We start from the raw sequence: 14,676 nt of genomic DNA on the forward strand, positions 1-14,676 counted from the left end.
AGTTTAGGCTAACCATCTAGAGAAGATGTTACTCTGTTCGCTTTCATTGCCAAAGAGTTTTTGGCCTTCGATAGCAGGGTATACTCAGGGTCGAGGACATATAATTGCATCAAAACCTTCTGATGAGAATACCCTATGTGGGGCATAGGCAGCCAACCACCCCCGTACTGCTGCTGCCGGTTCGCTGCAATGTGCTTCAACTCACCTCACGATCTTCCGAGAAGCTTATAATTTTCCTCTACTGTTTCATCCTAATCTGGAGCGTTGGAGTAACAGTGGCAGTTCTTTTCTGAGTACTACTCTCATATAGCAGCACAGAGAGAAAATTCGCCCGTCCTTAGGCAACAGCCTGGACTTGATGTCGGTGTTGAGATAGGTGCAAATTTTGGATAACACAGCGAAGGCCTGATGTCACCATTTTCTATGTCGACAGTTTACCTGTCTACCTGTTCTCATTTAATCAATTATTGGAGATTTGAAGGTTCCTGTCAAGCGACCAAATTTCCTAATTTTTGGGGCAATAGCTACAGTTATACGTGAAATGTTCGGAAACTATTTTATAAATTTCGTTTGTTAGGAATATTCGACACCAATGGCATTGAACTATCGAGTACTTTTCGAAAACAATGCAGTTCCACTTAACGCCTTTGGTGTAGCATTGAAAACAATTTACCTTACCAGCTAATTTTCACCAAATAACTTGGTGTCAACTATATAAGTGGCGCATGAATATTCAAAAGTATCAGTTCAGCAGCAACTGCCGGTGTTAAAAAGTCTTAACCGAAATTCCCTAATAACTATTTTCCATTTTATAACAATGAAGTTTGCCGCCATCGTTGTATTTCTTGCTCTAATCGCCGTAGCTTCAGCTACATTTATTGGAACATCCGGTGGCTTAGGCTACTCAGGACTCGGCTATTCTGGTCTCGGACTCTCAGGGCTTGGATACGGTAATAACTATCTAGGAGGGTACGGTAACTCTCTAGGAGGATACGGAAACTATGGAGGATACGGCAACTACGGAGGATACGGCTATGGAAGCAGATACTATAGCAGTAGATACTATGGAAGTAGTTACTACGGAAGCGGTTACTATGGACTTGGATTAGGATCCTCGTATTACCCAAGCTATTCTGTTGGAGTTGGTGGTGGTGCATGGTGCTGAGGTTACAAAGTTAATTATTAAAATTTTAGTCGATTAAGAAGAGGAATGGGAATGAATAAATATTCTTCGATTATTACATCTGTTTTTTTTTCTAAATAAGTTATGAAACTAATACCCGAAAAAGGCCACGATATTCTCTACAAAGATTTGTTATAAATCCTGGCACTATGGTATCCAGTATTTAATCTTCGCGATCAGAAGGTTAATATATCGGTCAATTTCCCGCATTGTTACAGAACACTAACCTCTCGCATTATAGACAGATGACTCCAAGTTATTTGGATTTGTCATTGCCAATAATTTCAAGAATGTCTCTGGAAGAAAGCTGTTTTGTGCTTGTATGTCTAAATTTACAGTTACAGTTACATAAAATTAACATATGCCATCGGACAATTTCCAATCTCACAACATACAGGAAGTTACAGGCTAATTTCGTCCTCTGCTCGTCAAACATTCCTTTAACTGGATGGGAGTTGTAATAGTCATGTCCAGACTATCCAGAATCTAGCTGAGCTATTCAGGAAGGATATAGCATACGATACTGAAATTTGAATTTTTTAATGCTAAACAGAAGAATAATGCATCGTATTTAATCGACTTGGAATTTAGAAAACATATATATATATTTTCCAAATAAAAGTATCAACAAACGAACCGGAATACATCCTACCCCTATTAAGGAAGAAGTACCTACAACCAAATAGACCTCGTAATTATCGGCATTAGGTTGCATTACAGTCTCAACTGTGCTTATGGTGGCCAACTCATAAGGATCAAATACAGACATTGTCCTACAGACGAGATCAGGACTTCCAAAATTTTGGTGTATTAGCTAACAAATAACTTTGCGGCAATGGCATCCAGAAAGAAACTAAAGATCACTTTATACCAGTCTCTTGAGGAAGCAAATGTGGTCACCTAGAAACAATAGGTAGGTCGACCAACATGATTGAAAAAAAAAAACAATATTTATGTTGATCTACGCGCATTGAGGATTATGGGTGCACGATGATGCCATTTACGCATATATAATATATATACGTTGTATATAAATAAATAAACACCCCATGTTGAATTCAATGTGGTCCTGACTTACTTTTATTAACTTTATTTAAGCAGATATCGTAACGGATAGTATTTCGGATCCTAGATACCATGTGCATGTACCACGATCACATTTATGGTTTCCTCTGAAACAAAACCTTATTAAAATCGATTCGATGTCTGTCAGTCCGCCTGTTTCTGTGTGTCTCTGTCTGTCTGTCTGTCGTCATAAGCGATTTACTCGGAAACGGCTGAACCGATTGTCACGAAATTTGGGAAGAGCATATAATCCGTGTGTCTTAGAGTTTAGCAATATATGACGAAATATTCCGTGGAAAATCGTGAAGGGAGAGTTTCTCACATAAGGTGAACACAAAGACTTTATACCTGAAGCGCCCAGCTTTCGGTATCCTGATTTGTTTAGATTTTTCGGTAGAGTAGTTTCTGAGAGTGGGTCCTTCAAGTAATTGATCCTTTTGGACCCCGGCATTCTTCCCCTTTGTAACCAATGCCAACAACTTAAACCTGCTTCGGAATGTTCTCTTCGAGACCTTTCATTTGATACTTAACATCTCTTCCACATGTAATCCACCGCATGCGTGTGGATTAATAGTTTTAAGCTTTCTATAGAATTTCCGTAACCGTTTCTGAGAAAATTGCGTGTGACAGACAGACAGACAGACAGTTGACCAATTTTAATCAAGCTTTGTTTTCGAAAAAACCTTAAAAGGTACACATGTCTACAAGGCTCAAATCATCGTTTGTAAGGACAGGGAATATTTCCTTATTTGTCCTTGCAAACTTCCTCCATGAGCCAATCGTAGTTAAAGCTAAGTAGATGCAATCTGAAAAAGCGCGCTCTTCATCGATCCCATTTAAAAGCATAAAAAAGTAGAAGCCAGTCTAAATGAATTAAAATGAATAATGCTTTTGGTACTAGTAACATAGTGTCGTGGGAATCAGTAATGGATGGACTAATTTCAGGATTTCGTTACAGATGTATGAAGTAAAGACGTGATGAGCCAATTGCTTCAATCCTGGTGAAACTTCACACCTGGAAGCTAAATTCTGATTTAAGCTGCGGAGCCATTCTTCTGGAGGGGCCGTTTAGAATAACACCACAGAGTTTATCTGAGCTATGCTTTAATTGAAATGTAATGGTATTAAATGCATTTCACGGAGAACTACCTATAGGAGTACACCACTCGGTGCACGAAATATTCTATTCTATACGATTATTGTGCTTAAAGTCAGAGGATGAAAACGCGCACTGGAAAACAAGACCATGGACAGCCGATCAATCCTGTCAATTTTGCTACAAAAAGAAACCGATGGTGGACGCTGTCGAATTTTAGTTTAGCAAAGATCAACAAATGCATAGAAAATATTGTTGGCAGAAAAAAGCTCTAAAGTTTAAAAAACAATCTCTCTTGGTTAATAACTAATTGGAACAAAAATTTCCCGGAACTACCATTGTATGGTGCTCCTACTTACCTAATTGAAGTCCCGATCTTGTGTCAGGTTTTCACGAATATTATAGATATAATTCCAAATTTCATGGTGATAGCCTAACAGTTGTTGAAAATTGTCTTGTGTATGCGTGTTTTAAAATTTCTACAATTTCAAAATAAAGTTTAACCACGAGTTTGCATTAAATTTTTGCGACATTACATGAATTTTTTGGCTGAATCCCAGCAGTAAACCAGTAATTGCTGGAGACTGGATTGGACTGAATGGCGACAACTGGTCCTCGAAATATCGGTGTATTACGAAGAGACTGAGACCGAAAAAACTAAGTAATTTTCGATGAGAAAAGAAACTCTTCACGGTTACAACCGTGTTGTGCATCATAAATTTTTGGCAGATAGTGAAGCAATGAACAAAAAATACTATTTGGGCGTTTGTGTAAAGGAATTCGTTAAAGACGAAAGGATTTCAGAACGCCTCTATCGGCGTTGTCATCTTTTTATGGATCTTTCCTTTTCGGTTTTTTTGCGACAAAGAACAGATGAAGTGTATCATGGAGATCCTCAAAGTATGACATACTCTTAGGGCTCCTCTTCAGTATAACGCTGGATTGAATTCCAATTTACTTGTATTTTGAAGAACAAAGATTGTGTCGTGGTATTTAGTAGCTAGGTACGTGCTATAAACCCTTCACGAAAATACTAGAATAGAGAAAAATTAGACTGTACGCCGATAAGATGATTGGTAAATACCAACGAGGTTTTCGGTCTATTTTGCAATCCAAACACCTTCTGATAATTATTAGGTGCATAGTTCTATTGCATTTTTACTCATCCTTTGAATGTTACTCATTAATTAAGAAAAATTCAAAAATTAGGATTGGAAATTGATTGATTAAATACCAAATAAATCGTACAAATTTCGGGCCAAAGAAATATTTTGCTTACTCTTCACTTAAAGTTGTTGATTTTACCCATCTTCCCTGTTATCTTTCAATTTTAACAGACGTTATACTCCTGAACAATGCAAGGTCGCCTAACACTTCTGTTTTCAAATGGTATTATAGTAACACATCAGTTGTGTTATTCACGCAATAGAAGTATATAAACAAGTACCAGCATTTTTAGCACCTCAGTTCAGCAGTAACTACCAAATCTTCCAAAGAAAATTGTATTTCAAGTTCTAGGTTTACTTTTAATACACAATGAAGTTTCTGACCATCGCTGCAGTTATTGCCCTAATTTCTGTATCCTCGGCTACCTTTTCTGTAGGATATGGTGGTTTAGGGAGCTTAGGACTGGGCTATTCAGGACTTGGATACTCTGGACTTGGCTATGGCAGCAACTATTTGGGAGGCTATGGCGGTAACTCCTTGGGAGGATATGGCGGCTACGGTGGACTAGGATATGGAATTGGATACTATGGTAGCGGATGGGGGTCTTATTACCCAAGTTATACTATTGGCGTTGGAAATACCTGGTGTTAAAAATATGTTCCAAAATTCAAAATAAATATAATTTGAGTAATAAACGAATAATTCGAAAGAGTTCATGCTTTTCCTGAAAGGTCGTTAATAGAAGTTGACCGATAAGCCATTTTATTTCTTCATATCATACCAGTTAAAATGAGGCTCCCACCGGATATTGCTTAAAATTTGCCAATTGAATGACAGATTGTTGATGCCAGGACATTAAGGCATCGTTGGCAATGAATAGACTAGCAGATTGGCCAGTCAGAGGTTGGATTACTTAAAGAAAGGCTGGGTTTTGGTGTGAAGCAGTAGAACATTTTTGCTATCTCTTAAGAAGAAGGATATGGAAATCGGAAGGTTGCTTCCTAATTCCTTATTGGATTCGGTAATTTGCAGCCAATGTAAAGTCTGCTTAAACTTCAGATGAACAAACCTCGAAAAGGTGTTCTTCGGTGACAGAAGATGAAAGCAATGTTATTCAATATAGTGCAATAAGTCTAATATATATGAGGCATGAGCGCTTGGCGCTAGAGGTCCCCTACTCCCATTTCATTTTACAGAAGAAGTTTGTCTGTAAGATCTAGACTGCAAGAGAATATAGTGTTTGGTCTATAAAGCGGCTTATGGACTTATTTAGCCAAGGTCTGGGCACTTGCGAGTATCTTCATTATTAAGATATTCCAGATTATAGTTTATGTATAAAGCAAGGCTAATAAACCATCCAAATAAGCCTGAAAATTCGCGACCTCGTCTTGTGATTCAACCTGTCAAGAATTTAGAGGGAAACCATTTGTCACTCAGTGACAGAATAATGTCTTGCCTAATTAAATAAAGGCGCGTCTGTACATTAAACTTCTCTATGCCATCATTCGATAGTCACAAGAAATAACTATTTTTTTTTATCCCATATTGAGTTGACCTGATTTATGATTAGCTGCTGCGCTTCTTCGGAGCGTGAATGTTCTACAAATTGAAATTAACAAATCCCTTAATTCTACCTATTCAGAGTTTGATTTCTGGATTTTTTCCCATGCTATAGGTAAGATACAACGGCGGAAAAAAAAAGTAATTTTTAAAGATGTTTTCCGTTAAAAAACGAATGTATTTTCAATCTTTATGTTATATGTTACATTTGATTTTGTAGCAAACTTTATATGGAATAAGATGTGTAATCTCAATTTTTTTAAAAAATTGTCGTAAAATTTCGGCATTGCCATTTTTTTTTCGACGAAGAAAACGTGCTCATTATAGTTGTCCTAGAAGGGTAAGTCCTTTATGGTTAATAAATAATAATCGCTGACACAACAATCCATATTAAATCAGGGTCTTGGAGTGTGTGAGAGCATTTCATTCAAGATCGTAAATGTACACTGTAAGAGGCAATGTGGTCAGTATTGCGTTCTCCCGAGATGATTATCCTGATTTGACTCAGGTACTCATTCAGACGTCAAATCACGATACAAATCCCACTGTCACCAGTGAGATTTGAACCGCGACCTTCCGCTACGACAGCCCAGCGATCTAACCACTTCGCCCTTTATAGTTAAAGTGATGTCAAAAGGGTCCTAGTCAGAGAGTAGCTTCTAACGAATTCAGCATTTCGCAGACCAATTCCATAACACGGGAATCATGACAGGTATATTTTCCGGTGGGCAACGAAATTTGTTTTTTTGTTTCTTATTTGCGTTATATAATGTTGTTAGATGTCTAGGCATGTAAAACCGATTACTATTCGACCAAGTTGAAAGCCATTAATATTGGAAAAAGTTGTTAAGAAAGATAATGGTTCGTGAAAGAGCACGTTGGATAGAGTGTCAAAGGCTGGACCACTGAATCTTATGATTCAGCTAATCAAAATTTATCCTCTTTTCTATCTTTTGGAAAACGTCGTCAAACACCAAGTGCCCGCAACCAAACATGGAGGTGGACCTTTGTGGTTTTAATGGCTGCAGCCAAATACTGTAATTTATTATCGGAATCTATGATAAGGTAGCATAGATTGCGATCTTTGGGGACGGATTGGATTTTTTACACGTCAATAATCCGAAACTTTCAACTCGTATGCCGGAGAGTTGGCTGGACGACAATCATATTAACGCCCTTCTATGGCCTACAAAAATGCCTCACTTGAATCCGAAAGAACATCTATAGGAAATCGTTGACAAAAAGGTCAGGGAACGTAATTTCCCAACAAAAAGTGACCTACACACCGCCAATAAGTAAGAGTGCGTGAGACTTCCAATTGATCTAGTTTTTGCGGCTTGTTGATTCCATGTTTCAGCGCTGTCGTGCAGTTATTACCGAAATGATATGCGACACATTATTGAGCTTCTAAATCGCATACTTGTCCATTTTGTCATTCTCATTTATTCAAGTTTTTGGTGAAAAGATGGTGGAGTGAATTATATATATTAATTATATTATATATATAATTATTTTATATAATATATGCTATAAAATCATACATAAACATATAAAATAAATATTAAAAATGGATTCGTTCTTGAACAACATCTTTGAAAACTTTGGGCACGTTTTTTTTTTTGCGGCACTGCAGATCAAATCAAAAATCAATTCAAGCCAGTTTGAATGAAAATATGCTTATATGTAATTATTTTTGTTTCCTTTTTGTCATGCATCGTGCATTTCCTATGAAGTCTCCCTGAAAGCAATGAAAGGCAAGGCTGTAAAGAGGAAATCCAGGCCCGGCGTGTAAATTATGCGGGAAATCCTAGCTGAAAATTATTGCGGGCTCCCTTATTATCATTTTATTTCAATAAATTCTCTATTCCTGCGATAGAAATCCTCGACGTAATCTCACAAGTTTTCAATAATATTGGAATCTGAGGATTATGAAGGAGTTTTGTCTAGCAAATTGAACAATAACCGAATACGTGTTTTCCACGCTATATTTCGTGTCATTGGTTTTGGTAGGATCATGCTGCATGCTATAGCATACATTGCCGTAATTTCATGATTCTAGTATGAACTTAAGGGGGGTTTCGTAGTCAATTACAAAAATTATAGTAATATACTATTATTAACTTTATTTGAACTGATATCGGTATGGAGTGTACTTCGGAACCTAGGCACCATATCGTGGTAGCCTCTCGATTTTTTTTTCAGATTTTTGGGTTGGGTAGTCTCTGAGAATGGGACCGTTAAAAAAATGATCACTTTCGACCCTCCCCTCCTCCACCTTTCCATTAAATATCAAAACTACGACCGGCTTGGGAAAGTACTAACCGAGGCCATTCGTTTGATACCCTACATGACTATATTTGGTAGAAAAAAATGTTAAACCGCCCTGTTTCATGTACCCCCTTAACGACGTAGAAAGATGTCACACAGTGTATGCATGAGTGTTCCCAGTTCCTTTTTTGCACTGAATTTAGTGTTAATCGCTATAACCGTCTCTGAGAAAAATGTGTGTTACAGACGGACAGGCGGGCAGACGGACTAATTTATCAGCTCCGATACTATTGCCCTGAACCCAGAATTTTGATGACCCTTTCTCTATAAACTGGGCATTATCTCAGGGGGCTACAGTTGTAAAATACATAGCTCTATTACATTTTTACTGAAAATATTTAAATTATGATTGAAAACTGATTGATTGATTTGGTATCCATATAAATCGCACAAATTTTGGGTTAAATTGGTTACTCTGCATTTGCAGTTGTTGATTTGACCCATCTTCCCTGTTATTTTTCAATATTAACACACTCTATACTCCTAAACAATGTAAGGTCACTTAATACTTCTGTTTTCAAATGGTATTATAGTAACACATCAGTTGTGTTATTCACGCATTAGAAGTATATAAACAAGCACCAGTTTTTGGTACATCAGTTCAGCAGTAACTACCAAATCTTCCAAAGAAAATCATATTTCAAGTTTTAGATTTACTTTTAATACACAATGAAGTTTCTGGCCATCGCTGTACTTATTGCCCTAATTTCTGTATCCTCGGCCACCTTTTCTGTAGGATATGGTGGTTTAGGGAGCTTAGGACTGGGCTATTCAGGACTTGGATACTCTGGACTTGGATATTCAGGACTTAGCTATGGCAGCAACTATTTGGGAGGCTATGGCAGTAACTCTTTGGGAGGATATGGCAGCTACGGTGGACTAGGATATGGAACTGGATACTATGGTAGCGGATAGGGGTCTTATTACCCAAGCTATACTATTGGTGTTGGAAACGCCTGGTGTTAAAAATATGTTCCTGGTTCTGCATCCGTAAAATTTAAAATAAATATAATTTGAGTAATAAACGAATAGTTTGAATTAATCAGGATTTTATTTTCAGAAAGTGTATTAAATTGATAGATGAGTTATTTCATTTCTTAAGAAAAAGAAATTATAACAATGTTTTGTATCATTAATAATCGGAATTCTGCTGGAAACTTGGTATTATTTATCTTGGTCGGATGACTGCATCTAATAATTTCTTATGATCAGATTGGTTGGAAAATTTACTGTTGCTCAAATCCAAAGGTCGAAATATCCTATTTATAGTATTAAAAAAGATCAAAATCATCTACTTAGATCCGGAATTGGTAAATTCATAAGTTCGCTATACCTCCAGACCAATAACTTTACTTAATAGTGATAAAATTTGTAATAACCGTGGATGTTGTGGGGTGATCAAACGACTACTGTTAGCCAGGAGGGCACAGGTATATCTCACATAGAGGAAATTGTCAACGTCAGGCGACAGACATCCGGAGTTAAAGAAGAGTTGATGGTTGGTTAGTTCACCTCAATTAACACAGTTGTACCGTTTTTGAAGCGCAGACTCGTTTGATCTACATATATAATATGATGTATTGACTTGAAACTTATAAAACTCCCTCCCCTGATTTTGACTTTCAGAACCAATTGGTAGGGTTCAAATATGCTAAGGCATATCTGAAGTCTTCCAGGGAAGCTTTGAAATAATGACCAGTAACCGACTCTCTCTAGAATTGGGCAAGTGCATATGAAGTATGCCAGGATTTTTCTCTGATTTATGTCAAGTTTTTCAACGTGGCCGTATATATAGCTGTGTTTCAGGATATGCATATGTACATATATATTTTACTTGGTTAGTGCAATAAATTGTTCGTTATTGAAAAGGTTTTTGGATGCGCTTTCCCCAATATGGGGCAGTGTGGGATAGGCTCTCGCCTTTGGTGTTTGCTACAGTAAGAAACTAGTAGAAAATACTGCTTTTTATGGAATAAAGCGGGATTTTGACCTACATAACAGTTATGTCTTTTCCCGCTGAACCCCGTCCAGCTAGGTCGTCCGCTCCCTGATTCTTGATTATGTTCCTTTGATCGGTAATTCAAATTAAACAAACTCTGAACAAATTGCATAGACCCTTCAGTCCAATGCCCCACCTTGGGGCAAGCTCTGACTATAAAATAGCGGACTCAAACGGATTTGTCACTGCTTGGCTGTTTGTACGAATTGCTATATTCCGTGAGTGGATTACCTAATATTCCAAATATTCTCGTTCTGCTCAGATTGCCTTCAATCCTGCTTGAAACGCACAAGGTTGAGGTAGCAGGTTAAACGGCTCATAGAGGATGTGCGACTCTGAGTAGACCGCCGTTTCTACGTCCCCCTCCTTTTCGAATCCTCGGCAAATACCACACCGTCAAAACCTATTATAACTTTGCCGTTTTTCGACATCCTTGTGATGAGGCTAGCTCTTCTTGTAATAAAGTCAGTTGGATTAAATCCCTGTCCTCTGGGCAATAACTTCAGCATTTATTTTCTCACTGTTAAATAGCACTATATGGTCGCAAATATTTAACATTGTAGTCATGGGGGAGAAACAATAATAAAACATTCAGGCGCTCTGGAGCTCATGAACGCAAAGTACTCATAGTGCCTGCAAATACTATTCTCCATACCCTGTTGAGCTTCGTGGAATTTTAGCCTTAGCTTAATGGTTACATAAGGAGGAGGTACAGGGTATACACACAGTTTGCAAAAACTATTGACCATGTAAACACGGAATAACGAACAGTAGTCAGTGGTATATCCACCCCTATCCGGTGAATGGTATCATAAAAATCGCATCGAAAACTCAACAAAGTGTGAAAATTGTAGCTAACTTTTAAACGTGCAAATCGTACGATCATGTAACTATTTAGCTCTGATGCCTACGAATCAGATGATTTCGCTATGGTAAGACATACTTCCATCACCAAAGAAGGGAATGGTCGTCAGATGAGTCGGTCCTTTGGGATTATAGAAACACTAACTTTCATGGAGAGGTAAGTCAGGGATCTTTTCGATAAAAAAAAGTTTTCAAGTTGAAAAGGTGACCACATTCCACCTGATCAGACTTAGTTTACCGGCAGTTGACTGACTGTTCTGACAGCCAATCAGCGTTATCAGAACTAACTGGCTACTCCATAAGATGCCAGTTGACGTGATGCTTTATCAACTAGATTTTAAGTTGTTCGACTGAACGAAACTTTACTGATGTGGGTGCCAGGACACTCAAGCATCATTGCTAACGAGGACGCTGACAAATGGGCTTTGTATTATATATTGGGTCCAGAATTGATTTTTCGTTTCAAGCCGTCCACCATTAAGGTTGCTCTAAAAAGTGAAATCTCAAGAATTGGTTAATACAAACTTATACAAATACTACAGTCCACTGTTCTGTTATGGAACCGTTCAGACGAACATACCTCGAAAGGTGCCCATTAACGAAAGTCTGTGAACGGCACAGGTAGAACTCTGGCAGCAGCGAGTACCTTAATCATTGAGGTAAGTCAGATAATAATTAATGTTTTCAGATGTGTGAAGAGACATTGATAGATAGAGCAATGCTTAGAAACCTCCCGAATTCACGAGCTAAAAATTCGTTAATCCATCCTAAGGTCCAATATGTGAAGATTCTAGTGAGAATTAATTTTTAAATTAATTACATTCGGAGCCCTTTTACGAGTATTTAAAATTGTGACTCAATGAGAGGGTATCTCATTTACGTAATTAAATAGTTTGAGGAAAGACACTTCTATACATCAAACTTCTCCGTGCCGTCCAAGCAAGTAATCGTTTGATGGTCACAAGCAATAACTAGGTAAGTTGATTTTCTCCCAAATTGAGTTTAGTTGATCTATGAATAGCTGCAACACCCCGCCGGTGCATGGATGTTCCTCAAATTGAAATTAATGATTGACTTACATCTAATCGTCGATAATTCAATGTCTTTAAATCTAATTAAAAATCGGCTTAAGTAAATTTGAATGAAAATCGGTTTGTCTAGTTATTCCTTCCTTCCTTCCCTTCGTTTTCCTATTAAATTGCTAGTTAGTTAGGTGGATCGAGAGACATCGCCATCATATATTGGATATTTTCTATGAAGTCCCCTCGAAAGCAATGAAAAGCAGGCAGGGCCGTAAACCCAAGCTCAGGGTGCAAATTATAGCGAACATCCAAGCTGAAAATTATGTGGAATTCCTTAATTTTCCTTTATTTCACTAAAATCTCCATCCCAGTACCCCGAAAAAACTCCAGGTCCTAAGAAATCATCCCCTTCTCCCTCCCTTGTTAGGCCTATGAGTTGATGTCAAATACATTGTCCCAGTAAATCTAATGACGTTGATATTATTTCATCGCGAAGGGGCAGCAAATCTTTGGCAACCATAGAAGCTTGTCAAGGTCCTGATGATAGAAGAAATGGTTTTTTTGGGATGTTCTCCTTCTAGCTATTTTGGTAAGCGAAGCGTGTGCATGAACCTAATGATTTCTAGATTTAGCTGTGGGAAGCTATAGTTTCGTCGGTAAAGCAGAGAACAAATTCTGCTAAGGTAGTTGGTTTTTCCTCCATCAAGGCACACAATACCTTGTAAACCTTTTGGTTTGACATGTAGCGCAAGCGTATCACTATTACTCGAAGGCAGCGTATATTTGTATTTTTCCACTGCTTCCATAAATGTACCTCCTCCAGCATCTCAATATCACTTCGATAGTCTTTTAAGGTCTTTGCAAATCAATACTTCACACCGGGGGCAAATGCACTTTGCATTGTACTTCAGGAAGGACGAATATCCTATGCGGTTGCTCTAAATATGATAGTATTAGAATTCTGGTTTCCCACTAAAAAAACTTGGTTTTGAAAAAGACTACCAGCTAACAGTCTATGCTAAACTCACTCGCAGGACGTGAAAGCGTACTTTCATTGCACGATTTCCGCTTTGATAGAAATTTTTTGAGAAGACGACTTCGAATCAACTGAGCGATAATGAATGCCAAAAACCTTCAATAATCCAGAAGAGGACCCTTATTGATGGCACCTATTTCTTACTTACGTCAAAACTGAGTATTCGCTAAGTTACTCACCATAGAATGATGCACCCACTTTGGTTTTAACAATCGGTGGGTTGTATGTACTCGTGCATGGTACTAGTTTCCGCAGTATTACTAGAGGAACTCAAATGGGATCTCCTAGGAAAATTCGTCACTATTACCAGGCGGACATGTAACTTACTCTCCAGGGTAGAAATCCCTCAAATGATAGATATCCTTATGGCTTCGTCGTTTACATCATTGACGCCTTTTACCGGAACGTAGGAGCTACACTGTATCGAAAATTGGATACTGGCAGAATAATTAATTTGAACGAGTCGACCAGAGAGTTAATCCTCAAGGAGAAAACAGATGAGGAAAGCAAAAAAGAAGACTACCAATGCTCTATATGATTGAAAAAGCATAAAGTTCCAATGCCCCAAGTTCTCGAGAACGTTAGCAACGAAAAAATGTTGGGCCACGCCTCCTATGTGACTTTCACAAATATTGAAGGGAGGGTATGATGTCAAATGTGAAATCTGGCATGGACAGAACGAAACGTTCTTCCGTTCCAGCAAGAAGCATTAGAAGATGACTCTTGCACATCTTACCAAGCGGAACACTCTATTTCTCTGGTTCATTCTAGTATCGTCTTTTCCACTACACTAATTAAGACGAACGCAAAATATGGATAAATGGTTTTGGTTCATTGCTGAAGATCGTCCGCATAAACCAGAAAAAAAAACGAATGTAGAAGTGTAAGCGGTAAGAGGAATATCCGCAGGAAAGGTGTCCTCAATTGTTATTTTGACTCGGTAATTGGAGGATTGGATTGATACCACGAACGTCGTTGTGAAAAGAGTAGCCAAAGAAGGACTCTCTTGGCTGCCCCAAAGTGTTAGTCAGTTGCTCCCAAGAGCTAGCTTGGAGTCTAGCTAAAGCATGGTCTATTTCTGCTAAATTCGAAGTCTTGATGCAACTGTTCCTGGAAAGGGTGACATGATGGATGTATGTTGTATTGAAATGGTGACGTATCCTCTTCCAAAGCCAAGAACACTGCCGCTTATGAATAGATGGAGGTGCTTGACTAGGATTTGAAAAATTACCTTGTTGTGTCGATTGATAAAGTTCGAAATGGGGTAAGTGAAAAGTTTGAAACTAAGCAATATAACTAAGATATATATGAGCAAACTCTGGTTTTGCCAGAAGATTAACTAAAAACACGTATTTT

At 38.0% G+C, this 14,676-nt stretch overlaps 3 protein-coding genes across 3 annotated transcripts; all 3 read left to right on the forward strand.

Annotated features, from left to right (window-relative positions):
- The first annotated feature begins 817 nt into the window (after positions 1–817).
- On the forward strand, positions 818–1,165 carry LOC119657074 (neuropeptide-like protein 31). The gene has a single exon (XM_038063831.1). The coding sequence runs from the start codon at positions 818–820 to the stop codon at positions 1,163–1,165; it is 348 nt and encodes a 115-aa protein (XP_037919759.1).
- A 3,715-nt stretch (positions 1,166–4,880) lies between these two features.
- LOC119657075 (keratin-associated protein 19-2-like) lies at positions 4,881–5,162 on the forward strand. Its single transcript, XM_038063832.1, has one exon. The coding sequence runs from the start codon at positions 4,881–4,883 to the stop codon at positions 5,160–5,162; it is 282 nt and encodes a 93-aa protein (XP_037919760.1).
- Positions 5,163–8,980: 3,818 nt separating this feature from the next.
- Positions 8,981–9,437, forward strand: LOC119658472 (keratin-associated protein 19-2-like). The gene has a single exon (XM_038065902.1). The coding sequence runs from the start codon at positions 9,069–9,071 to the stop codon at positions 9,312–9,314; it is 246 nt and encodes an 81-aa protein (XP_037921830.1). The 5' UTR covers positions 8,981–9,068; the 3' UTR covers positions 9,315–9,437.
- Positions 9,438–14,676: the final 5,239 nt, after the last annotated feature.

This window comes from Hermetia illucens, chromosome 5 (assembly GCF_905115235.1).
Source record: "Hermetia illucens chromosome 5, iHerIll2.2.curated.20191125, whole genome shotgun sequence".
Classification (NCBI taxonomy): Eukaryota; Metazoa; Arthropoda; class Insecta; order Diptera; family Stratiomyidae; genus Hermetia; species Hermetia illucens.